We start from the raw sequence: 24,578 nt of genomic DNA, 5'->3' as shown, positions 1-24,578 counted from the left end.
GAGACAGAGACAGAGAGACAGAGACAGAGAGAGACAGAGAGAGAGACAGAGACAGAGAGACAGAGACAGAGCCGGAAAACCTGACCATTTCCTTTCTATGTTGCAGCACTGTGGTGAAGGCTCTCCTGAAGTTGCTCAAGTTTACCCCTACTCCCCAGTGTTCACCGCTTTCACTTTAGTGCAGTGCCTTACTCAATGCAGAGGTCCCTTGTGTGAGGGATCCACTTACTACGGCCACTTTCATTTTCAAGAATTCTCTTGGGGCTGGGGATTTATTCAAAGGGTAGAGCGCCACCTAGGAAGCAAGGCCCTGGGTTGGTCCCCAGCTCCGAAAAAAAGAACCAAAAAAAAAAAAAAAAAAGAATTCTCTTCTGCTCACTGGCCTTCCACAGATCTCACTGGCCTTCCACAGATCTATCAGCTAAATACATATAACAGAACACCCCCCACGTCCCCACCCCCCCGCTCCGCTGTACCCAGAGTTAGAGCCTCCTCATCCTTCAAAGCTCAAATACCATCTTGTCTGCTACTTAAATTCTGGAGACAAAACAAGGCTGGAAAAGCAGACATGGAAGCGTACCATGCTTTATGTACATAGAGGTATAACTGTTTTCTCCAAAGCAAGCATGAAGGCTTCGATTGCATTTCTGTTTTGAATGCACTGGATGTTGAAATTTTTTCTTTTTTTAAAGATTTATTTTATTTATTATATATAAGTACACTGTAGCTGTCTTCAGATACACCAGAAGAGGGCATCGGATCTCTTTACAGATGGTTGTGAGCCACCATGTGGTTGCTGGGAATTGAACTCATGACCTCTAGAAGAGCAGTCGGGTGCTCTTAACCGTTGAGCCATCTCTCCAGCCCCTGGATGTTGAAATTGAAGAGACATTTATAGTTACTGGTTAACCAATTTATTTATTTATTTATTTTTTCTTTTTTTCGGAGCTGGGGACCGAACCCAGGGCCTTGCGCTTCCTAGGCAAGCGCTCTACCACTGAGCTAAATCCCCAACCCCCAACCAATTTATTTATAAACTTGGGTCTAGGATATATGAGACCTGGTCTGAAGAACAACAAAACCCCAAAATAAATGGAGAAAGTGAGACCAAAGAGTGTGAGGCTGGTCCACGAGTCTGAGAGGTTCTAATTTCCAAAGAGCTTCTTATTCACCGCTAAGGCTTTGGGTGTGTCCTCGCTTTGGCCGGGTCTCTAACCCTGAGTCTTACCCTCTCAGTGACCCCTTCCTTTCTTCTTTCCCTTGGGGTCCACAGGGTTATCATTTCAGTACGGAAGCTCCAGGTTGCAGGAACCCTTCAGCTCTGGAAGAGAGATTTAGTTACGTCACTGTCAGCTCCTCCCATTGGTCTGGGCGGGTGGGGCGCGGCGCCATGATGTCAGACGCCTAAAGGGGCGGAGCGCCAAAGGGAAGGAGGAGGGAAGTAGGCCTTCAACATGGCGGCTGTGGTACTGGCGGTGGCTACGGTGACGGTCTGGGTCGGGGCGGGTAGAGTTGGAAGAGGTGGTGTTCGCTCTCCCTAGGGGCAGCGGGAGCCCAGCGGAGACTGAGCCCGGGAGGCCGGGCGGCGCCAGCACCTTTCAGCTTTTCGGGACGGCAGCGGCATTCAGGTGAGGGGGCCTGTCTCTGGGGGAGGGGGAGAGAGGGGCGGAGTGGGGGAAGGGGCCAGTACTGGGCGACGGGGAGGGGGAAGCTGGCGACCCGGCGCCTAGGGGCCCGGAGAGATGAAAGGAATTGTAGTAATGGGGCGGGAGGGAGAAGGAGCCGGACGGCGACCGAATGGGGCGGATTCTGGGCGAAGGGTCAGAGTGACGGGACCAGAGTTGAAGGGGCGGAGGGTAAACGGGATGCGGGCGAATGAGTTCGGATTAAGGGGACTAATTCTTTCAGAAGACTGGCTCAGTAGAAATCTCTCGCTTAAGTGAAAGCTCAGTGGGAGCTAGAGAAAGGTTCAGGAGAGGAACCCAGATTTAGTAAAGAAGGTAGAGTGCTGGGGAGTTGAGGGCGAGCTTGGAATGTGAGGATTTAGTTATTTGGGCGGAGAGATGAGGGAGAGAAATCAGACTAAGGGTGACTGCTTTGGGGGGATATCTTTGGCGTTGTGTCATCTGTAGCTTTATCATCTCTGTCGTCTTCTCTAGATTTTTCTTTCTTTTTAAATCTTCTGAGTGATTACCTGGACTCTACACCTGGCTCTTAGAAACAAACCCAAGTCTTTTGAGGCCAAGCATTTGCTCTTGACCAGCAATCCCTGACCTTTGTGTTGTTGCCTTGTGTAATTGTTTTCTGAGTTGAGGCTTAGAAATATAATTATTTAAAACAATTTCGTGTTGAACTGAAGTAAGATTTTGATACTTTTTAGACATTATAGAGTATTGTAAACTCAAATTCCGTTCTAATTTTTAGATAAAGTGCTTTGTCTTCTCAGTTGTAATTGTTAGTATTTGGGAATTTGAATAAATGTGTGTGCTTCAGGTTATGTTTTTTTAAATTTATGGTATAACAAGGCATTTCATTTTCATTGATAAATAGGTCTTCCTAGGGGCGGGAGAGATGGTTAAGCAATTCAAAGCACTTATTGCAGAGGACCCAAGTTCAACTCTCAGTACCCACATGGTGTCTCACAGTCATCCTTAACACCAATGCCTTCTTCTGATGCGCCTCTGGTACAAGGCAGGAATGTGGTGCATATACATATACTACACAGGCAAAACACTCATATATATGAAATCTAAAAGCTTCCCTCGTCCTCCCTTTGGAGACAGGTTTCTCTGTGTAGCTCTGGCTATCCTGGAATTTGTTTGTAGACCAGGCAGGCCTTGAACTCACAGAGATTTACCTGTCTCTGCCTCCCAAGTGCTGGGAGGGAAGGCATGTACTACTCACCAGCTTATGAACATTGCTCTTTCTAGTTAATATCCAAGCTTAGTTAGATTGAAAGTTTCTGTATTGACGCAAAGAATGCAAAGGTAAGGACAAAACAGCCTAACATTTTAAGGGAAATTTTGTAAGTTTTTGTCCCTAGTTCATTCTATTGTTACTTACTGAAAGCCTACTGTGCCTTGTATTTACTGAGTTATAATTATGGGAGCAGGGGAATTAGTATTTTGCTAGTACATGTCCTTGTCACTGCCTAGTAGATAACTAACCTGTTCATTGTGAAAAAAGTATTAATCTATAAAAGTTAAAGTATCTGACTATAAAAACTTCCTGAAGTTTTACTTTAAACTTTTCTTCTTAGTATTTAAAACTCTACTTCTCTATTACATTTTTATGTGTGTTTTTGTTTCCTTTTCTTTCCTTTAATTTTATTTTTTTAGTTAATTTACTTATAGGTATATGAGTGTCTTACCTGCATGTCTGTGCATTGAAGAGGGTCTCCTGGAATCTAACATAGTTGTAAGCTGCTGTGTGGGTGCCAGGACTTGAACTTGGGTCCTGGAAGAGGAGATAGTGCTCTTAACCTTTGAGCTATCTTTCCAGCACCCTTTTCCTTCCTCCGTCCCTTTTTCCCGCCCTCCCTCCTTGATTCCTTTCTCTTTCTCTTTCTTTTTTCTTTTCTTTTCTTTCTTTCTTTCTTTTCTTTTTTTTTTTTTTTTTTTTTTTTTTTTTGAGACAGCATTTTAATATGTAACCCTGGCTCACTGGGAACCCTGTAAACCAGACTGGCCTCAACTCAGATCCTCTTGTCTCTGCCTTGAGACTTTGAGGACTAAAGGCATTTTACTCCCACACCTGGCTGAATTCATTTTTCATTTTGATTCTGAGAGAACAGTATCAGCATCCTAGTAAAATCCGTTAGAGAGGTGTCATCGGTGGTTATCAGTGCACACTCTTGACACATGTCACTTTGGATGTCTTTCACCTACGTGTAATTTTTAAAATGAAATGACTTGTGTGTGTACGTCAGAACCTGTTGGAGTTCATTCTTCTTTCCACCATGTGGGACCCAGGGATCAAGCTTGTCAGGCGTGTGTTCCTCTCTTATGTAGTATTTAAAATCTGTTAGGAGTGGTGTCACGTTCCTGTCAACTCAGCCCTTCTGAGGCTAAAGCAGGAGAACTGCAAGGACAAGACCCACTTGAACTATATAGTAAGACTTGACCTCCTCTACCACCCAAAAAAAGATGAGGATTTCTGAAGTTTAATTGGTGATGAAAGTTCTTTTGAATATTTTCAGCATTATAAATATATCATAGGGTTGGGGATTTAGCTCAGTGGTAGAGCGCTTGCCTAGGAAGCGCAAGGCCCTAGGTTCGGTCCCCAGCTCTGGGAAAAAAAAAATATCATTATTTGTGAGCATAGACACTGATGGTTTTCTCCCCCTATTACATTGTTCAGTGTATTAAAATTTTCTGTATAATATTGGCTGTCCTAAACTCTGTAGATCAGGCTGGACTAAACTCCAAGATGCCTCTGCCTCCTGAGTGCTGGAGTTAAATGGAAGCCTGTGACAATATTGTCTGGCATGGTTGGTTTAAGTGGAGCCCGGGGAGAAGGCTCACACTGAAATGCTTGCCTCTCAAGCAAGAGGACTTGAGTTTGGGTCTCCGTGTTAAGAAGCTGGGTACTGCAGTGGTGTATATACCCTTCTAGTTTCAGCACTGGGGAGGTGAAGACAGGAGGCTATCTCATCTCAGTGGTCCAGCCAAATCTTTGAGCCCCTGGTTCAGGAGAAACCCTATCTTAAATGCAGTTCCCTTTAAGTACAAACTTGTTTTCCTTCAGTAAGCAGAAAAACATCCAGTTATTTATTTATCATGAATCAGGTGGCTGTCTTAGGCGATATTTCTTTAATTCTTTTTTACATTTATTTATTTGCTTATTTAGTATGAGCTGGGTATGTGTAGAGGTCAGAGGACAGCTTGTAGGAGTTTGCTCTTTCCTTCAATGATGTGGTTTTTGGGGATTGTGCTTGGCTTGGCAGCAAGTGCCTTTACCTGCTGAGCCATTAGTAACACTGATAGTAGGCTTTTCCCCCTATATGTCGGGGTGTGTGTCTGAGGTGTATGTACACATGAATTCGGTGCCTGGAGTCTGATAGTCTTCCTTTTTAAAGATGCATTTTGATTTTGTATTTATGGGTATTTTACCTGCATATATAGGTCTGTGTATCATGGTCATGCCTGGTACCTATAGAAGCCAGAAGAGGGCATCAGATCTTCTGGAACAGACAGTTGTTAGCCTCCCAAATGGGTGCTAGGAATTGAACCTGGAAAGGCAGCCTGTGTGTGTGTGTGTGTGTGTGTGTGTGTGTGTGTGTGTTTAAAGATTTATTCATTTTTATTTTATGTGTATTGATGGATTGCCTGCATATATGTCTCTGAGGTGCCATACCTTCTGGCATTGGAGCCACAGACATACAGATAGGTATGTGTTGCCATGTGGGTGCTGGGAATTGAACCCAGGTTCTCTGGAAAAGCTGCCAGTCCCTTAAATTGTCGAGCCATCTGTCTAGCCCCAGAACAGCTAGTGTTTCAACTGACATTAGTCCAGGGTCTGGGTAGTTTTAAGAAATGTGTTTCTCTATTTCTCTACTAAATGCTTTTTTTTGAAGCAGGGGTTTCTCTGTGTAGCTCTGGCTATCCCTGGAACTTTCTCTGTAGGCCTTGAACTTCAAGATTTGCCTATCATTGTCTGGCTCCAAATACTTATTTAAAACATATAAAAGCTTTTATTTGTTTGTGAGACAAGGTCTGACTATTCAAGGCTGGCCCTGAACTTTTTTTATTTTTAAACAGACAGGGGTTCTCAGTGTAGCCCTGGCCTGTATCTTAGAACTTACTCTGTAGACTAAGCTGGCCTGAAATTCAGAGATCGATCAGCCTGCCTCTGCTTCCCAAGTGCTGGGATTAGTGGCATGTGATATCTATTACACTGGGCTCAGATTACAGTTTTTCTTTTTTCTTTTTAAGTTTTATTTTTATGTATGTTGGTGTTTTGCCTGCGTGCCTTTGTGAGAGTCAGATCCACTGGAGCTTGAGTTACAGACAGTTGTGAGCTGCAATGTGCATTCTGGGAATTGAGTCTGGGTCCTGTAGAAGGGCAGCTAGTGCTCTTAACCACTGAGCCATGTGTCTAGCCTTCCAGATTACAGTTTTAAGAGGGGAGTCTGAACCTGAGTTCAGATCTGTTCCGAGTGACTGCTCATTCTGTGTTTGAACCCATTCACCTCCTTAGGCAGTCACAAGCATATCTCACTTTCTGTAAAGTTTAAGCACTAGTTATAAATGCATGCATGTAAAAACTATCTGTTCACATTGAAATAGAGTAGTGGATGAAAGCAGTTGTTTAGAATTTCAGTCACTCGGTATGCGAGGAGGAAATAAATGCCTGACTATTTTGTACCACACCTGGAACCAAAGCAGAATACATTGGATAAGAACTGAGAGTTTTCTTGCTTGTGTTGTTTTATTAAATTGTACCTAAGGACCCAGATTTGCATTTGGGAATAATTTGCATGTATCCTTGGAACGATATCGACTATAATCAGTTTCTGTATAACCCCGGCTAGTCTGGAACTCCCTGTGTAGACCAGGCTGTGTTCAGACTGAGCTGTGCTCTGCTCTGCTCTGGGATTACAGGTTTGGTCACCAGGCTTTGCTCATTATCAGTTACTTCATGCTTACTAAACACTTCCAGTGTTTGAGTCACCGCACTGGCTCATGGTAAAATCTTGTGATGCTGAGTCAAGAGGCTACCATGGTGTTTTGGTTGCTTTGTTTTCTTCTTCAGAACATGATATTGTGAGACTTTTAAGTTTTTTAAAAATCTGGGGAGTTTAAATCTGGGGAGTTTAAAATGCTGTCTGTTGTATGATTTTTAAATTTGATATTTCCTAGACTTGAGCTTGTTTTCATGTATTAATTTGCAATTGTGCTTCTAGGAAGTTTGTGTTTTTATTTATTATTTTGGATTGTTTCTCTTCCCGGTTGAGTAAGATTTCTTTATTCTGGTTATCTTTTGAGACAGGGTCTTGAGGTAGCCCAGGCTGGCCTTTTGCTCCTGATCATTCTGCCTCCACTTCCTAGGTGTTGGGATCACAGGTGTAAACCACCATATTCAGCTCAAATTATGTTTTAGTTTATGGTTTATGAATATCCTTTTGTATTTTATGACTTTTCATTTTTTTATCTGCGTTTTGGTGAGAGTAGTCCACGATTTTTTTGTGTTGTTGATTTCTTAAAACTCACATGACCGGCACATTTGGAGGTCAGAGGACCAGTCCTGGGAGTCAGTTTTCCTCTACCGTGTGGATCCTGGGATAGGAATTGTAATCATCAGACTTGGTGGCAGCTGCTGAGCCATCTTGCTGGCCTTGATTTTGAGACAGTCTGGTTACATAGCTTTGACTGAACTTTAGTCAATGTACTTTACGCTTAGTCACTTTTAGTACTTTTAGTCAGTGTCCCAAGGGCTGGAAGGAACTACAAGTGTATACCATCACATCCTGCAAACATTCATTTTAATGAACAGAACTTTTCAGTCTTTCATAATCTTTTTAAAAAACAAATTTAGGAAATTTTTTTGCTTCCAGGCATGTTATTTTAAACAGTCTCTTTTTAATGTTGGCAGCTTGACTTATATTTGTAAGTGCTAGGCAAGCACTTGAATACTAACCTGCATTCCATCCCCAACATGCTATTTCAATAAATACAATATCACATCAAAGTAGTATGCAGTTTGACATTTGAGGTCAACCTGGGCTATATGAATCCTTGTTTCAAAAGAAAAAAGAAAAGCAAATTTCTTAGGCATTTTGGCATCACAAGACCAGAGAGTTGTTTTGTTTTTGTTTATGGGTTTTTTTTTAAAGACTTATCTATTTTATTTATATGAGTACACTGTAGCTGTCTTCAGATACACCAGAAGAGGGCGTTGGACCCTATTACAGATGGTTGTGAGCCACCATGTGGTTGCTGGGAATTGAACTCAGCACCTCTAGATGAGGAGTCAGTGCTCTTAACCACTGAGCCATCTGTCCAGCCCTGTTTGTGGGTTTTTTTTTTTTCCACTGATTTTATTTCTGTTTGTGTCTATGTCTTGTGTATGTATGCTTTGTGTGTGCAGATGCCTGTAGAGGCAAGAAGGGGATATCTGATCATGTCATGGTTTAAATGAGAATAGCCCTCTTAGGCTCATATATTTGACTTCATGGTCTCCAGCTAGTGGAACTGTTTGGGAAGGATTAGGGGATGTGGCCTTAATGAAGTAGGTGTGCCACTGGGGGCAGGTTTTGAGGCTTCAAAAGCTCATGTTACTCTTGGTTACCTTATTGATCAAAATAGAAGCTCTCAACCACTCTTTTGCCACATGCCTGCCTGCTGCTATGCTCTTCGCCAACAATGGCTACAGACTCTAATGCTCTGAAACTGAAAACCCCAAATAAACTCTTTAATATAAAATGCCTTGGTAACTTATATTTACTAAGTAACTAAGGTGGATATTCTGAAGCAGGAATTATAGGCTTTTGTGAGACACTGACATGGGTGCTGAAAACTAAATTCTGGTCCTCTGGAAGAAGAGCAAGTGCTCTAAACTTCTGAGTATCTCTCCAGTTCCTCTTTGTTTTTGTTCTTTATTTTCTGTTTTATTTTGAGTGTACATATGAATGCCTGTGTATGGTATGTGCACCATGCCTGTTGCCTGAGGAGGCCAGAAGATGAATCGTGTTCCAGGGAACTGGAGTTAAAGACAGTTTTGATTCATCATTTGGGTAATGGGAACTGAATGTGGGTCATTTAGTCCTGTTTTTTTTTTTTTTCTTTTTAAAGATTTAAAAAATGGTTATTTTATGCATATGGCGTTTTACTTACATGCATGTCTGGTACTGGAGTTATACAGACAGTTGAGAACTGACATGTGGGTGTTGGGAATTGAATCCTTGTTACTTTTGGAAAAGCAGCTAGTGCTTTTCTTTTTTTTTTTTTTTTTTTTTTTCCGAGCTGGGGATCAACCCAGGGCCTCCGCGCTTGCAGGCAAGCGCCTACCACTGAGCTAAATCCCAACCCCAGCAGCAGTTTTAATCAAGAACCATCTCTAATCACTGCTTGTTTTACTACAGGATCTCATGTCCCAGGCTAGCCTGATACTCTTCTTTATATAGCAGAGAATAACCTTGAATTTCTGATTCTCTTGCTTTCACCTCCTAAGTGCTGGTTTTATGAGAAGATGGGGTTGGAGTTAAGGTCTTCCATATTTGCTATGTAAGCACTCTACAAATTGAGCTACACTCTTAATTAAGTTTAAAAAAAATCCTAATTATGCCGTATACGCATTTTACAAGACTGAGGCACTAATAAGTTTATGAATGACATGTACATTTAAATGTTGATGTGAACCGACGGTTAGATTTTGATTTATGGGTATTTCTGAAAGTGAATTACTCTGTGTAAACTGTTAGCCCTTCTACTAAAAGGAGGCAACTTTGGATTCCCTGCGAATGGAATTACAGAATGTTGTGTGTGAGCCATCATGTGGGTGCTGGGAACTGAACCCAGGTACTCTACAAGAGTGACCAGGGCTCTTATTGGCTGAGCTCTTGCTCCAGCAGAGATTGCTCATTTGGCAGTACCTGCTGTGCAATCATGAGGACATGATTTTAAATCCATTACTCAGGGAAAAGGCTGGCATGGAGGTCTGCACTCTGGGTTTGGTGGTACATATTAGTAATCACAGGAAGTGTGAAAGTCTTAGAAAGGTGAAGATGGGCAGATACCTAGGATTTGTTGGTTGTTCAACCTCATTGCTGGACCCACAGTCCCAAATAGAGAAATTGGCTCCATACACAAGAAGATGTCTCCTAAGGATTGATACCAACAGGCACAGGCACCCTCCCATGCATATTGCCCCATCTCCATCCCCAGAGTTTGTTTTCTATAATCCTAGCATTTAGTAGGCTGGCCTAGGCTATAGGCTATGTGTTCCTGTCTCAGAAACCAACCAAGCGAAAACCCCTTAGAGTCCCCCCCCCAAAAAAAAAACAACAACAAATCTAATCTTTTTTTTTCTCTCTAAAGACCAGGAACTGTGTACTAGTTAACTTCTCATCACTGTCACAGACATCTGATATAGACTAAGCAAGAAGGATTTACTTTGGGATTTAGTCTATCATGGTGTAGAACCCACGGATGAACAGCTTACACCTTATGGGGAAAACGGAGTGATTCATTAGACTTAGTTAGGCTTTCTCCTTTTTTCTCTATTCAGTCCAGACCCCTGTGGATGGGATGGTATCATTCAAGTTAGGGTAGGTCTTTCCCGCTCTAGTTAATCTTCTGGAACTGCCTTTACTGACACACCCCTGGGTGCTTCTCCCCAGGATGTCATGAAGAATAACTATCCTAGTTACTTTGAAATTAGGAATTGTTCTTCTATTGAGTTGAATGCTTGGTTTTGGCAAAGATCATTCATTGTTTTGTTATTGTTTTGTGGAAAGACATAAACTAGAAATGATTCCACCCAAGTGTAGGACTCACACCTAACTTAGTGAATCAGTGAGGGCTTTTTTTTGTTTGTTTTGTTTTGTGAGACAGAGTTCTCTGTGTAGCCTGGTTGCCCTGGAATTTGCTCTGTAGACTAGGCTAGCCTTGGATTGAGAGATCCAAGGATCCTGGGATTAAAGGTGTGTATTACTGTCATCACGCCTAAGTTTTTTTAGTTACTTAGAGGAGCATGGATGCCTGAAAGATAGCTCTAACCCATCCCAGTTTGGGTGACAACTCAGAAAGCTGCATCCTTGGTCCTTTCTTCACAACTTGCAGGGACCAGAGTTCCTTCTACCTAGTAGTTGTGATTGCTTATATAAGCTTGGGGAGAAGCCTTGGACCTTGTGAATGTTGTAACTTCAAAGTCTCTCTTGAAAGTTCATGAGCTTCTGAGTTTGGGTAGGGAGAGGGATTTGACTAGGATCATGCACTCCATGCTGCTGAGCACTCTGCTAACAGAGCTACATACTCCTCCCCTCTGAGAGGTAGCTCAGTTGGTAGCGTGCTTTTCTTTAGTACATACAGAGCCCAGGGTTTGGTTCTCAGCATGGAATAAACCGGGCATGGTGGTACATACCTGTAATCCGAGCCCTTGAGAAGTGGAGGCAGGAGGATGAGAAGATCACCTGTGGTTACATAGGTGTTACATTTAAGGCCAAACTCTGTTTAACGGTTTCCAAACATTGGGGTTGGGGAATGAGGAAGAAAGTGGGGAAAAAAAACCCAAGAACTAAAAATGAAGCCTAGTAGTGGATGCCTGGGACATTGAAGGTGTTGCCCTTGGTAGGAATGAAATGCTTCCCACGGATGCCAGTTAGGCTAGGTCATAAAGGAGCCAGAGAGATGGCTCATGGATAGAGCCCTTCTCTAGAAGTTCTTCTAGTTTGATTCCCAGCACTCATATCAGGAGTCTTACAAGTGTCTGTCACTGCAGCTGCAGGTGATCTGCATCTTGTCTCTGTACTACGCATTCTCATGTGCAGTCACCTACTTATAATTAAAAAAAAGCACATTTGGCCTCTCTTCATCCTCTCTTGCATTCCTGTCTTAGTCAGGGTTCTCTAGAGTCTCAGAACTTATGGGTAGTGTCTACATAGTAAGGGAATTTGTTGATGACTTACGGTCTGCAGTCCAACTCCCCAACAATGGTCAGCAGCTGTGAGTGGAAGTCCGAGGATCTAGCAGTGGCTCAGCCCCACAAGGCAGGCAGGCAGTCCAGGAGGAGAGAATCTCCCTTCTTCCAATGTCCTTATGCGGGTCTCCAGCAGAAGGTGTGGCCCGGATTAAAGGTGTGTACCACCAAGCCTGGGTCTGGGACTTGTTTTGTCCCAGATGCCCTTGAACTCAGAGATCTCCTTGCCTTAGTCTCCTGGGATTCATAGCCACTATGCCTCAGATCTCCATGCCAAGATCCAGGTCAGAAACTTGTATTTCCCAGCCTCAAGATCTGGATCACAGGTGAGCCCTCCAATTCTGGATTGTAATTCATTCCAGATACAGTCAAGGTGACAACCAGGAACAGCCACTACACCGAATGAGGCCCCTTAAACACGTGCTGCTATCACAGTGAAGTCTTCAAAAAAAGCGAGCCTGCTGTTGGGACTTTTCAGCATTAATTTGAGCTGAATTTTACCTTCCTTCCTTTTTTAAAAAAGTGTATTGTCATGTTGCTTAGGCTGGTCTTGAACCCATGGGCTCAAGTGCTTCTTTTTCAGTATTTCCTAGTAACTGGGACTATAAGTGTTCATTACCACATTCAGCTATTACCATATCTTAGATTATAGCAATAAAAAGCCAACTAAGAAAATGATTAAGGCCGGGTTTTCCAGTTACTAGTCTGAGGCTGTGACACAATTGACCAAAAGCAACTTGGGGAGGGAAGAGTTTATTTCCCAAGTCATGGTGTATAATCGATGGAAGCCAGGGCAGGAACTGAGGGAGAGACTACAGAACGGTGTAGTTTACTGGCTTGCGCATGTCTTGTTCAGCCTTTTTATATAAGCCAGGACCCTGCCCAGGGTTGGTACTGTTCTATGTCATCTGCTACATCAGTAGTCAAATCAAGAAAATGTTCCACAGACAAGCCAGCAGGCCCATTTCTCTTTTGGAGCTAACGCCTCAGTTGAGGGTTCCTTTTCCCAAGAGACACTGGTTTATATTGAGGTGACAAAGACCAACCAGCACATTGGATGAGACGACACGAGCCTGCAGCCCATGGGGCGTGGAGTCAGAACTGCTGCAAGCTGCAGGCCAGGCAGGGCTGTACAGTGAGATTGACTATCTCAAAAGAAAGACCAAGCAGGGCCTGGGGAGAAGGCTTAGCAGTCTAGAGGATCCAGGTTTAATTTTCAGCACCCACATTGGGCAGTTCATAACTCCTTATATCGTCAGCTCCAGGGAATCCAGCATGTGCACATAAACGAACATACACATAATTAAAGCGAATAAAAACAAATTCTAAAGAAAAAAATCAGAGAGCAACAAAACAGCTGGTAATGTGAATGTTAATCTGTAATTTCTGAGTTTTCAGCTGCTTTTAACTCCTTGTTGTTTGTTACTTCTCTGACCTGTCCTCAGCCTCCTTAACACCCCATTGGGATGCATTCATATTCTAGATGGCTTTGTCTGTCTTCTGGGGCAACAGCATCTTAATTACTGTAACTCTAATTTTTCTTCTGAGGCCTGGTTTTGTTTATGCGAGTCCTGGCTAGCTTGTTACTTGATATGTGTGTAGCCCAGGCCTTGAACAGCTCTCCTGCCTCAGTCTTTTAAGTGCTGTGATTACAGGCGTCTACTATCACACCCACTTGTCTTTGTGTGTTTATGTAATGATCTTTTTGAGACAGGGTTTCTCTGTGTGACCCTGACTGGCTTGGAACTTGCTCTGTAGACCATGCTGGCCTTAAAGTCACAGAGATCTGCCTTTCTCTGCCTCCTGAGTGCTGAAGCGAAAGGCATGTAGGCCCATAAAGAATTTTTTTGGGGGTTGGGGATTTAGCTCAGTGGTAGAGCGCTTGCCTAGGAAGCGCAAGGCCCTGGGTTCGATCCCCAGCTCCGAAAAAAAAAAAAAATTTTTTTTTGTTAAGGTTTGCTTTATTTTTTAATTATATGTGTACAAATGTTTGACGGCATGTATGTCTGAGCACCACTTGTATATAGTTCTTTGGAGGTCAGAAGAGGGTTTTGGGTACCCTGGAACTGCAGTTAGATAGTTCTGAGAGGCCATGTGGGTGCTGGAAACCAAACCAAGATCCTCTTGCAAGAGCGAGAACTCTTTACCTGCTAAGCCATAGTTTTTATTTTATGTGTATGAATCTTTTGCCTGCATATATGTATGTACCGTGTGTGTGCCTAATGTTCATGGAATGAGCCACCTCCAGCCTCCTTTTGAAGACAGGGTTTCACTGTGTAGATCAGGTTGCCTTCAAAATCATAAGTAGCCTGCTTTGCCTCCTGAGTACTGCCTCCATGCCTGGCTTTCACTTATTTTGGCTTCATTGTGATTTTATAAAGATGTATACCAGTCATAGTAGCAGTGCCTTAGTCCCAGCACTTGGGAGGCAGAGGCAAGCACAAGGACAGCTAGAGCTTTTACCAAGTTTCGGGGAGGGAAGAAGATGTTAAACCACCCACATTATAATTATTTTAATTATCGTATGTGGGTGTGTATATGATATATAAGTATGTGTGTGTGCATGCGCACGCGCATGTGCATATGAGTGTGTATGTGCCAGGTGTGTGTGTGGAAGTTAGAGAACAACTTCAGAGATTTTCTTTGCTTCTTTGACCATGAGTTCTGGGAATGGCACACAGTTCTTTTAGAGGGGGGAAAAATACACACACACACACACACACACACACACACACACACACACACACACACAGAGAGAAATGGCTAGTCCTGGTTGTCAACTTGACTATATCTGAAATGAACTACAATCCAGAGTTGGAGGGTAAACCTGTGATCCAGATCTTGAGGCTGGAAACACAAGTTTCTGACCTGGATCTTGGCATGGAGATCTTGAGGCATAGTGGCTATGAATCTCAGGAGGCTAAGGCAATGAGATCTCTGAGTTCAAGGTCAGCCTGGGACAAAACAACTCCCAGATCCAGACCTTTAATCTGGGCCCCACCTTCTGCTGGAGGCCTACATAAGGACATTGGAAGAAGGAAGACTCGCTCTTCTGCTTGCACTTTCGTGCCAGCACGTCTATTGGAACCCACTTCTACAGAAGCCCAGTTGAAACAGCTAGGCTCGTGGGACTGAGCAACTACTAGATTCTTGGACCTCACATTCACAGCCTCCCATGTTGGGTTAGTTTGACTGTCAGTCATCACAATAAATTCCCTCAATATAGAGAGACATTCCATAAGTTCTGTGACTCTAGAGAACCCTGACACACACACACACACACACACACACACACACACACACACACACACACACTTTTTTCCCTTTTCTTTGAAACTTTTGGCTGGGCTTTCAGGTTGTGTGTTTCCTTTGACTGGGCTTCAAGTTCAGGAGATGCCACTGGCTGGATTTTGTGATCAGGAGGACTGTCAGCAGGGCTCTGTAATCTTCTTTGGGTAAAGTGAACTATAGGCTGTATTTCATAGCTGAGCTGGCTGCGAACTGGGCTCTGCAATCACATGAGAAGGGACTGTTGTGCCTGTGGTTGGGTGGGGTTATTGGCTGTAGTTTCTGGGTAGGGCTGTTGGCAGTGTTCCAGAGTTTGGTGGGGTTGTTGGCTGTCCTGGTCCAGTGGCTTTGGGACCGGATGGGATTGCAGGATGTACTCTGCAGTCGATACAACTATTTGGTGCTCAAGATGTTTGAGGTTTTAGATTCTTGGATTAGGGGTAATTGAGTTGTATAGTCTATGCAGATATCCTCAAATCCAGAAAACTTAGAAGTCTGAAACACTTCTGGCCCCAAACATACATTTCAGAGTCCTATCCAGGCATAGTGGTGCATGTCTTGATGCAGACGTGTCTGAGAATATTTGTGTTTAAGAAGAGCTCAGTCAGCGTGTTGGTTGGCTGGTTCTGTTTCCGCCTTTGTTTTGTTTTTGAGACAGAATGGTCCTGTGTCCATCAGGCTGGGCTTGACTTCTGCTTCAGCCTCAGGTGTGAGGTTTCTGGTGTGCTCTGCAACTCCACTTACTGACCCTTTTTTGTTTGTTTGTTTTTGTTTTTTGAGATAAGGATTTCTCTTTGTAGCCCTGGCTGTCTTGGAACTTGAGAAATCTGTAGACCAGGCTGGCCTCGAAATCAGAGGTCCCTGCTTCTCTTGCCTCTGCCTCTTGTGTGCTGGGATTAAAGGCACGCCCCACTGTGCTCTGCCCCTTTTGTTTTCTCTTTAATAATACTTGTAGCCTGGTTAGTTCACTGAGTCTTAAGAAATGTTCCAAACAGTGGAGGTGGTGGCGGCTGAGGGTGTGGTGGCTGAACGTGCCTTAATCCCAGCACTCTGGAGACAGAGGCAGGTGGATCTGTTAGTTAGAGGCCAGCCTGGTCTGCAAAGCTAGATCCAGGAGAGACATGGGGCACAGAGAAACCTTGTCTTGAAACAACAAAAAATAAGTATCAGTGTTTTGTCTTTGTGTGACTAGCTTGTGTATGTGAGCCCTTGAGGTCCTCATAATTTCATAGCATAATTTCACCATGCAATCTCCCTAATTCTGACCATGGGGTTTAAGAGACTGCTTTAAATTTAAGGGCTGGAGAGATGGCTCAGTGGTTAAGAGCACCTGACTACTCTTCCAGAGGTCCTGAGTGCAATTCCCAGCAACCACATGGTGGCTCACAACCATCTGTAAAGAGATCCGATGCCCTCTTCTGGTGTCTGAAGACAGCTACAGTTACTTATATATAATAAATGAATAAATCTTTAAAAAAAAATTTAAGGTGCAGGTCTAGGGTAGAGTGCTTGCCTAGCATGTGAAAGGCCCTGGGTTAAATTCTAGCACCTAATTCTCCTGACTCTCTAAGGAAAAAAAGGAAAAGGAAACCTTTCTGTAGAAGCACTTATTTCGGGGTTGGGGATTTAGCTCAGTGGTAGAGCACTTGCCTAGGGAGCGCAGAAGGCCCTGGGTTCGGTCCCCAGCTCCGAAAAAAAAAAAAAAAAAAAAAAAAAAAAAAAAAAAAAAAAAGAAGCACTTATTTCTGATGTTTTGACTCTGCTACGTTTTTAGTCTTGTTAAATTGACAAGACTGTTGCTGAACTCTGTCCTGTTGCTTCTACCTCCTGAGAAACTCAAATCACAGCCTCCTAGATGCTGAGTTCTGAGTCTCCTGTGGAGGGAAGTTGGTTCAGTTGTGTTCACTCAGGCTTGGTATGGTGGCATCTGGTGGCTGGAGGATGACTCCCATTACTTGGAACATTTGTACCCTCTTTCAGAGAACCCAAGTTCAGTTCCCAGCATCCACATTAGGGGGCTGTCAGACCCCCAGTAATTCAAGCTTCAGAGGATCTGATGCACTCTTCTGTACACATGTGGCATATAAAAGACAAAAGTAGTGTTCTGATAGGGTGTGGCAGTATTCACCTAATTTCTGCAGATTAGGAGGCAGGAGGATTGAACATTTAAAGCTATCCAGAGTCATAGCACTAGACTAGCTCAGAGAGACCTTACCTCAAAAACAAACAAAACCATCCCAACCAGAAAGGCAGGAGATAAGATTCCAATTCCCCAGTGCTTGCTTAGCACAGGGAGAGGTGTATTCTCCTCATAATTCCTGTCTGTGGAGTTTATGAGTGGTCATGTTCTTTCTGTACGGGGGCAGTTTATGCCTGAGCTCTTCATAGGTTGTACCCTGTATAGTTAAGGGAGACCTCTAAGCTGTCCCTGTCTTGTCCCTGAGTGCTTGGGTATTCTTTTGTACCAGAGATCACTGGGTTCTTCTTCATTCATTTTTCTTGTTCTGAGGTGAAAGCCTTTGATTACTTACACATCACTGTGTTTCTTTTTAGTTTTTCTACTAGGGTTAAATGATTGATACATGTGGTGATACACACTCATGTGGAAAACCTAGAAACAGAGGAAAATGCCTGAAGCCTGGCCATAATCCTTGCACCCAGTGTTGTAAGAGTGTCTGTCTGTCTTTGTTTCCAGAGCATATTGGTCTCTTTTCAAAAATGTCAGAGCTCATCAGATCTTCTGCATGATGGATGATTTAGATTTTCCATTTTAGTTCTCCATAGAACAGTGGTGGAAAGATTTGAACAAGCAGTGTTCTGGATGAACTGAAAGAAGAAAGTAACACACACAACCCATAAAGAGCTTGCTGGGTGCTGACAAGCACAACAGGAGTCAGCGTGCTGTGTGCTGTGTGTGCCTTTTCAATTGGCTTTCCATCTTCACACAGCTTGTGAACAGTGATAGACTGTGAACATAGTGTCTGGCTAATTAGTAGACTAAGAAAGACTAGCACTCATGCCTCATAAACAGTCTTCATAGACATGTTTTTAACTTACAAAATCAAGATTCTAATACTGTCACATTCAAATAAAACCTACAGTTTGTGTGTAGAGGTATACCAGGGTAGTGTTAGGCCGAGTGCTCAAGGATGGTTTCCTTTTCTTTGGCAAGTTGACTTCAGTCCAGCCTTTAGTGGTTCTGCCTTCATGCTAGGCAGTTTGTAAATCAATTCTTTAAGGGCTGGGGCTGTACCTTAGTTGGTGGAGTGCTTGCCTACCAGGTATGGCTCACCTCTTAGCTCCTCGCAAACTTGGCATGGTCACAGGTCTGTCATCCCAGCACTGAAGTGGAGGCAGCGGGATCAGGATGTCAGGGCCATCCTCAGCTATACATAGTAGTTTTTGCTAGCTTAGTCTACATAAGACCGGATTTAAAAAACATTTTTTCAAATTACAATAAACTTTGGGCTGGGCATGTTGGTACACACCTTTAATCCTAGCACTTGGGGGGCAGAGGCCGGTGGATCTCTGAGTTTGAGGCCAGTCTGATCTACAGAGTGAGTTCAAGCCAGCCAGAGGTACTACCTCAGAAGTAAGTAAGCCAGTAAGTAAATAGTAACCTCACCTGAGAGGATTATTGTGTATCTGCTAGAGGAAAATCGTTTCCTGCCTTCTGGGTTTCAGGGCTAGTGATATTATGAAAAGTAAGTGAACAAAATTAGATTAATAAAGGTTTCCTTGTTTTCTTCCTTTTCCTTCCTACTCTGTTTTCCTTTTCTCCCTTCTTCTCTTCCTCTCTGTCTCCCCCTCTCTCTTCCTTTCATGTAATTCAGGTTGGCTTCTAAACTGTAATCCTCCTGCCTTGGCCACCCAAGTACCGGGGTCGCAGGCATTTCAGCACATTTGGCTTAGGTAATGGCGTCACTGTGTGTAACTTGATAGTAGTAGACAGGGTCACTTATTGTGAGCATGCATTTTAATAGGAAATACAATGTTTTCCTTTATCCTAGTCACATGCTGTAAAAGGCAGGCAGCCTCTGTTCCACAGTTATGAGCCAGTCAGAGATCTACACTGGCTTAACTAAAGTAAAACAAAGTTCAGTGTTACACATTTGCTATTTACATCAGGAAGCTCAGCTTAGTAATAGGTTTTTTGTTTTTTGTTTTTTTTTTAATGACAAGCAGAGTCATTGATTGGTGGTTGCCAGTATGTTATTCCTCCAGTATTTCCTCAGAACTTGCAGGTTTAAGAAATATTTAAATTTCCTTTTAGAATTTTTTGGTTTCGAGGTAGAAATGCTTCTATTTAGGCTAGCCTGAAACTCATGTGTAGCCTAGGCTGGCCTCAAATTCTCTGTGGTCGTTCTACCTCTGTCTCCCATTTATTAGTATACATGTATGAGCCAACCTACCTAGCTTGACACTTCCTCCAGAAACCTCATTTCTTTGAGCTGGCAAAATGGCTTGTCAGGTAAAGGCGGCTGATGCCACACTCGACAGCCTTGGTTTGGTCCCTGGGCCTCACATGATGGAAGAGAACACTGACTCCACAAAGTTGTTCTCTGACCTCCAGACAAGCATTGTGTAGGCAGCACGTGGGTATGTAACACAATAATAAAATGTAATTTTTAAAAACAGCGAACTTCTCGTATACTGGGCCTTCTTTTGGAGGACTGGGAATGGAACGTGAAGGCTGGGTCCCGGAACAGGAGTTCTGTTCTTGTCTGAATGTTTGCTGTTGTCTTGTTCATACTTTCAAGACAGCGCCTAAGAAGCTGTTCTTCTTTTTCAGGTTCTAAATGGCTTCTAAGAAGTTGGGTACAGATTTTCATGGTAAGTGGTTTAAACTATGATTGATCAGAGGATTTGAGTTGATTTGGTATTATGCTGTTGTTTCTTTATACTGAGTGAAATAGGGTTGTAAAGAGCGAGCATGTGCATCTCCGGGCCATCAGTAAGTTAAAAGTCTTTCTTCAAATGCACCTGTACCTAGAGCCCACACAGGCCTGCCTCCTCCTCAGCATTATTCCTCTTCCTGCTCATGGCTGTAGTGCTCCCCATCTGTTTGGCTGACATTCTGAGCCTTTAGTTAATGATGTCTGTTTGATCCTGCATCACACCCCCCATCCCCCCAAAAGCCGTTTCCTGTGAATCAGTCCTAGCATTACAGAGGTATCAGTAACGATTACACTGTTGCACTGAACTAATAGTGTTGCTTGATCTTTCCCCTCCTCTCTCATCTTCCCCCTTCTCCGAGTGCTCCTGAGTGTTGGGATTAAAGGCATGTGCCACTAGCCCATCACCAACTAAATTTTATTATTTGTACTTGTAGAGAATTTAGATTCCTACATAGTTAAGATTAGACCATTTTGTCCTTTAGTAGGCACTTATCCAGAAGGATCCAGGCACTTCAGATTTTTGTACAGCCGACTTCCCATCTTAAAAACTGCATTAGGGGGGTTGGGGATTTAGCTCAGCGGTAGAGCGCTTGTTTAGCAAGCACAAGGCCCTGGGTTCGGTCCCCAGCTCCGAAAAAAAAGAGAAAAAAAAAAACTGCATTAGGGGCTGGGAGAGCTGGCTCAGCAGTGGGGATAGTATATTAGTCATCCAGAGAGGTGGGTGTGGACCCCAGCAGCCGCAACTGGAGTTCCATCTCCAGGGGAGTCGCTGCCTGTTTCCTTTGATACGTGCACCAACATGACATACGCAGAGGCTGGTGGCCTTTCAGAATGGTGCACCAGCGAGGCAGTGGTCCACTAGACGGCATGGCAGCATGTGCTGAGCAGCTCTTCTGAGTCACTCGGCTGTGTCAGACTGGTAAGCAGTTGCTCCAGCTTTAGCTTGCTTACAAATGTTATGAAATGTCTTTGAAACTTTAAGTTGCCTCACATGCACATGCAAGTTGCTTAATACTGTGCTTGTTCCTGTGGTGTTCCTTCACTCAGACTGCAGTTTGCAGTCCGTAGCTCAGGTGGGAGATCTCCCAGATGCACTGCTGCTAAATAACCACGAGAGGATGTTGTCTAGCATTCAGTGACAGGAGAGGAGCACGTCTGATTTGTACACATCCAGCTTTCTGTTTCTTTTTTCTTTGGATTGTTATTGTTGTTGAGACAAGGTCTTAGTATGTAGCCTTGGCTAGGCTAGGGTTTGCTGTGTAGACCAGGCTGGCCTGGAACTCACAGATCTACCTACTTCCTAAGTACTGGGTTAAAGCTGTGCCACTACATGTTATTTATTTACTTCTTTAATCTGATGATGATGATGATGATGACGACGACAATGACAACGACAACGACGACGATGATGATGTATGTGCCTGTATGTGCATGCCCATGGCATGAGTGGAAGTTAGTGAACAGCTTCTCTCCTTCCACTGCATGGGTTCAGGGAATTGTGGTAGCAAGGGTTTTTACCCATCGAGCCATGTCTCTGGCCCTAACCTAACATTTTAAGTCAGTCAGTTAGCCAGCCAGTCTGTCTGTCTGCCTGCCTCTGTCTCTGTCTCCATCTGTTCCCCATGCCCCGTGTGGTGTGTGTGTGTGTGTGTGTGTGTGTGTGTGTGTGTGTGTGTGTGTGTGTGTGTGTGTGTAGTCCATAGGTCAACATCAGGTATCCTCCTCTGTTGCTTACTACCTAATTTTCTTTACACAGGGTCTCTCACTAAGACTGAGAGTAATGGATTTGGCTAGAGTTGCTGGCCAGTGAGAACTCAGGATCCTCCTGTCCCTGCTCCCCAAGCACTGTTATTTTTAGTGTGTACCACTATGTCTGGCTTTCCTAGAGATTTAAAACAAGTTCTCACGCCTGCACAGAAAGTGCTTTACTCACTGAGCCACCTTCCTAGTCCTTAAATTTTTCTAAAAATAACTTCTTAATATTTTTGGTAAGTGGTTGACCTGATGAATGAAGAGATCATGGATGCTGAGGGCTTCGCCTCTGAGTTTGTGTGCGTTGCAAATACTCTTTAATTCTTAAAGAATTTCATGAAATGTAGGCTTACCATATTCATCCTCTACTCTTTTCTAGAACTCCCAGATCCATCTCCACCCCAGACTCTCAACTTTAGAATAGCTTGATGTCTTCAGAATAGCTGAGTCCAGTTTGTGCTGCTCATACACTCGTGGCTGTGGAGTGCACTTGGTCTGCTAAGACGTCACTCTTACAGCTGACTCCTCCTCCAGAAGACAGCAGCTGCGCATAGCTCTGCTAGGCTGGGCTCACCAGCCCCTCTCCCTCCACACTAGAACGTTGACTGGCTTTTGCATGTTTCTAAAAGCAGTTAAGCTTTGTTCTGAGCCAGGCATGGTCCCAAATATCAGAACAGAGGCAAGAGAATTTCAGGTTAGAGACCAGTCTGTATGTGACAAAGATCCTGTTTCAAAAATGACAAAAAATTACCCTCTTAGCTGTTTTAGTATACAATATAATATTGTTATGCTGTATATATAGTAGATGTAAAGAATTTATCTTAAAGATTATATATCAAAACTTTATGCACTTTAACTGTCATCTACTATGATACCTCCCTTCTTAGGGCACGCTAGCTAAATTCTAGAGAGGTTCTTTACCCTGAAGTTCTATTAAAAGATTTAAATACTTTTCCTGCTGATGATAAAACAGGCATTTTGTTGCTGTTTGTGAGCTGTAATTGGTTTATAATTTAATGTGGGAAAGGTAGCTATCACTGTAATTGTGATTTAGTTTATGTCATGCTTTTTTGGCCCGCCAAGATGCTGCTACTACTTTTGGGTGGTGATGGGGTACCTGATATATTTCTGTAACTTTGTTGAGACTCTGAAAATTTTGCATTTATCTTGTATGAATGCTCTGTTAAAAAACACTTTTATAATTGGGCATGTAGGGCTGGAGAGATGGCTCAGTGATTAAGAGCACTGACTGCTCTTCCAGAGGTCCTGAGTTCAAATTCCAGCAACCACATGGTGGCTCACAACCATCTGTAATGGGATCCGATGCCCTCTTCTGGTGTGTCTGAACAGCTACAGTGTATTTACATATAATAAAGAACACAAAGACTTTTATAATTGGGCATGTAAGTACATGCATATAATCCCAGAACTAGTAAAATGTATACAGGAGAGTAGTGAATTTATGGGTGTCTTGGGTTGCACAGCTGTTTTAGTGCTGTACCCAATCCCCCCAACCCCTCCCAAAAAAGAAAAAAAATAGCAGGGTGTGGTGGTACATGCCTATAATTTCAGTACGAAAGAAAGGCAAATGGATTAGGAATTCAAGGCTAACCTGAGCTAATAGAGCTGAGACCAGCCTGGGCTACATGAGATCCTGTCCAAAAACAAAAGGGGGGGGGGATGTTGGGTGGATGAAGAGGTCAGAGAGATGGCTCAGCAGTGAATGTGAGCACAGCAGCTGCTCTTAACAGAGGACTGACACGGCAACAGCCCACAACCTATTACAACTCACTTCCCGGGGATCGGATGCCCTCTTGTGGCCTCTGGTTACCAGGCAGACATGCGGTGCACTTAAACACTCACACATATCAAATAAATTCTGTTGTTGTTTTTGTTGTTGCTGTTGTTTGTTTTGTTTTTGAGATAGGATCTCACTACATAGCCTTGGCTGTCCTGGAACTCACTCTGTTGGCCAGGCTGGCCTTAAGCTTGGCTCCTGTTGTTTGGCATACTGACTGGATTCCCGTGGTCTTGTCTGACTATGCTTTTCTTTCAGTGCAGCACTGCTTAGCTGTTTCCATGTGGGGGACAGATGGGGTTGAGGCTGTAGCTCCATGGTTGAATGCTTCTCCTATCGGAGACATGGCCATGGTTTGATCTCCAGTACTGGGGGTGCAGTGGAAATCCACTTATTCTAGAGTGTAGTATTGTTTTTATTCTTTGTGTTAAAAAAAGCGATCATTTCCCTGGTATCCACCCTGACCCCCAAAAAGAAAGAGAAGTTCATAGAGAACTTCAAGCCATGGATTCCTGTTGTGAGGAGCTCTCTGTGTATGAATTCATTTAACTGTCTGAGACAGGGTAGACAGTGGTGTGGTTTTGAGGACACAAGCTGGGTGTATAGTGACACACGCTGTAATCCCGGCTTTTTGAGGACGAGGTTGGATTGTGAACTCAATCCGGCAAGGGCTGGTACCAAGACTTTATCTTCCAAACAAACAGAACAACCCAAACAGAACTGATTTTGAGATTCCATCCTCAAATGAGACAGGATTAAATTGACTGGGCTCCAAGAAGCGTATGTTTTCTTGAATCAGGGCATAGTATGTTAGAAGATAACAGATAGACTGTGCAGCCAAGTCAGAGTGAGTAGTGAGGTAAATAATCATTTCTGCAGGGTGCTGAGGTTGACCCTGGCCCAGTTGTAGGAGTGAAGGAGGGGCTCATGGTGCAAAGGAAGAGGAACATTTCAGATTAAGAAACAGCTGGGGGGTTGGGGATTTAGCTCAGCCGTAGAGAGCTTGCCTAGCAAGCGCAAGGCCCTAGGTTCGGTCCCCCAGCTCCAAAAAAAAAAAAAAGAAAGAAAAGAAACAGCTGGGGTGGAACATTTGAAGCAGATTTGAGCTTAACACCATTGCAGATGGAGGTCGCTGTGAGTTAGGGCAGTAGGCCAAAGGGAGGTGTTTGGAGATGTGGGAGGCTTTTGTAGCCTGCTGTGAGTAC

At 43.6% G+C, this 24,578-nt stretch overlaps 1 protein-coding gene across 1 annotated transcript in view; it reads left to right on the top strand.

Moving 5' to 3' along the window:
• Positions 1 to 1,420: 1,420 nt before the first annotated feature.
• Positions 1,421 to 24,578, top strand: part of Ubap1 (ubiquitin associated protein 1) — a 40,465-nt gene continuing 17,307 nt past the window's right edge. Inside the window, exons 1-2 of the mRNA XM_032892414.1 lie at positions 1,421 to 1,628; positions 19,718 to 19,758. Coding sequence (XP_032748305.1) covers positions 19,725 to 19,758 — 34 coding nt within the window. The 5' untranslated portion in view covers positions 1,421 to 1,628; positions 19,718 to 19,724. The remainder of the gene's footprint in view (positions 1,629 to 19,717; positions 19,759 to 24,578) is intronic.

This window comes from Rattus rattus, chromosome 1 (genome assembly GCF_011064425.1).
Source record: "Rattus rattus isolate New Zealand chromosome 1, Rrattus_CSIRO_v1, whole genome shotgun sequence".
Lineage (NCBI taxonomy): Eukaryota > Metazoa > Chordata > Mammalia > Rodentia > Muridae > Rattus > Rattus rattus.
The sequence above is the reverse complement of the archived record's forward strand: the minus strand, read 5'-3'. Positions and strand labels throughout refer to the sequence as shown.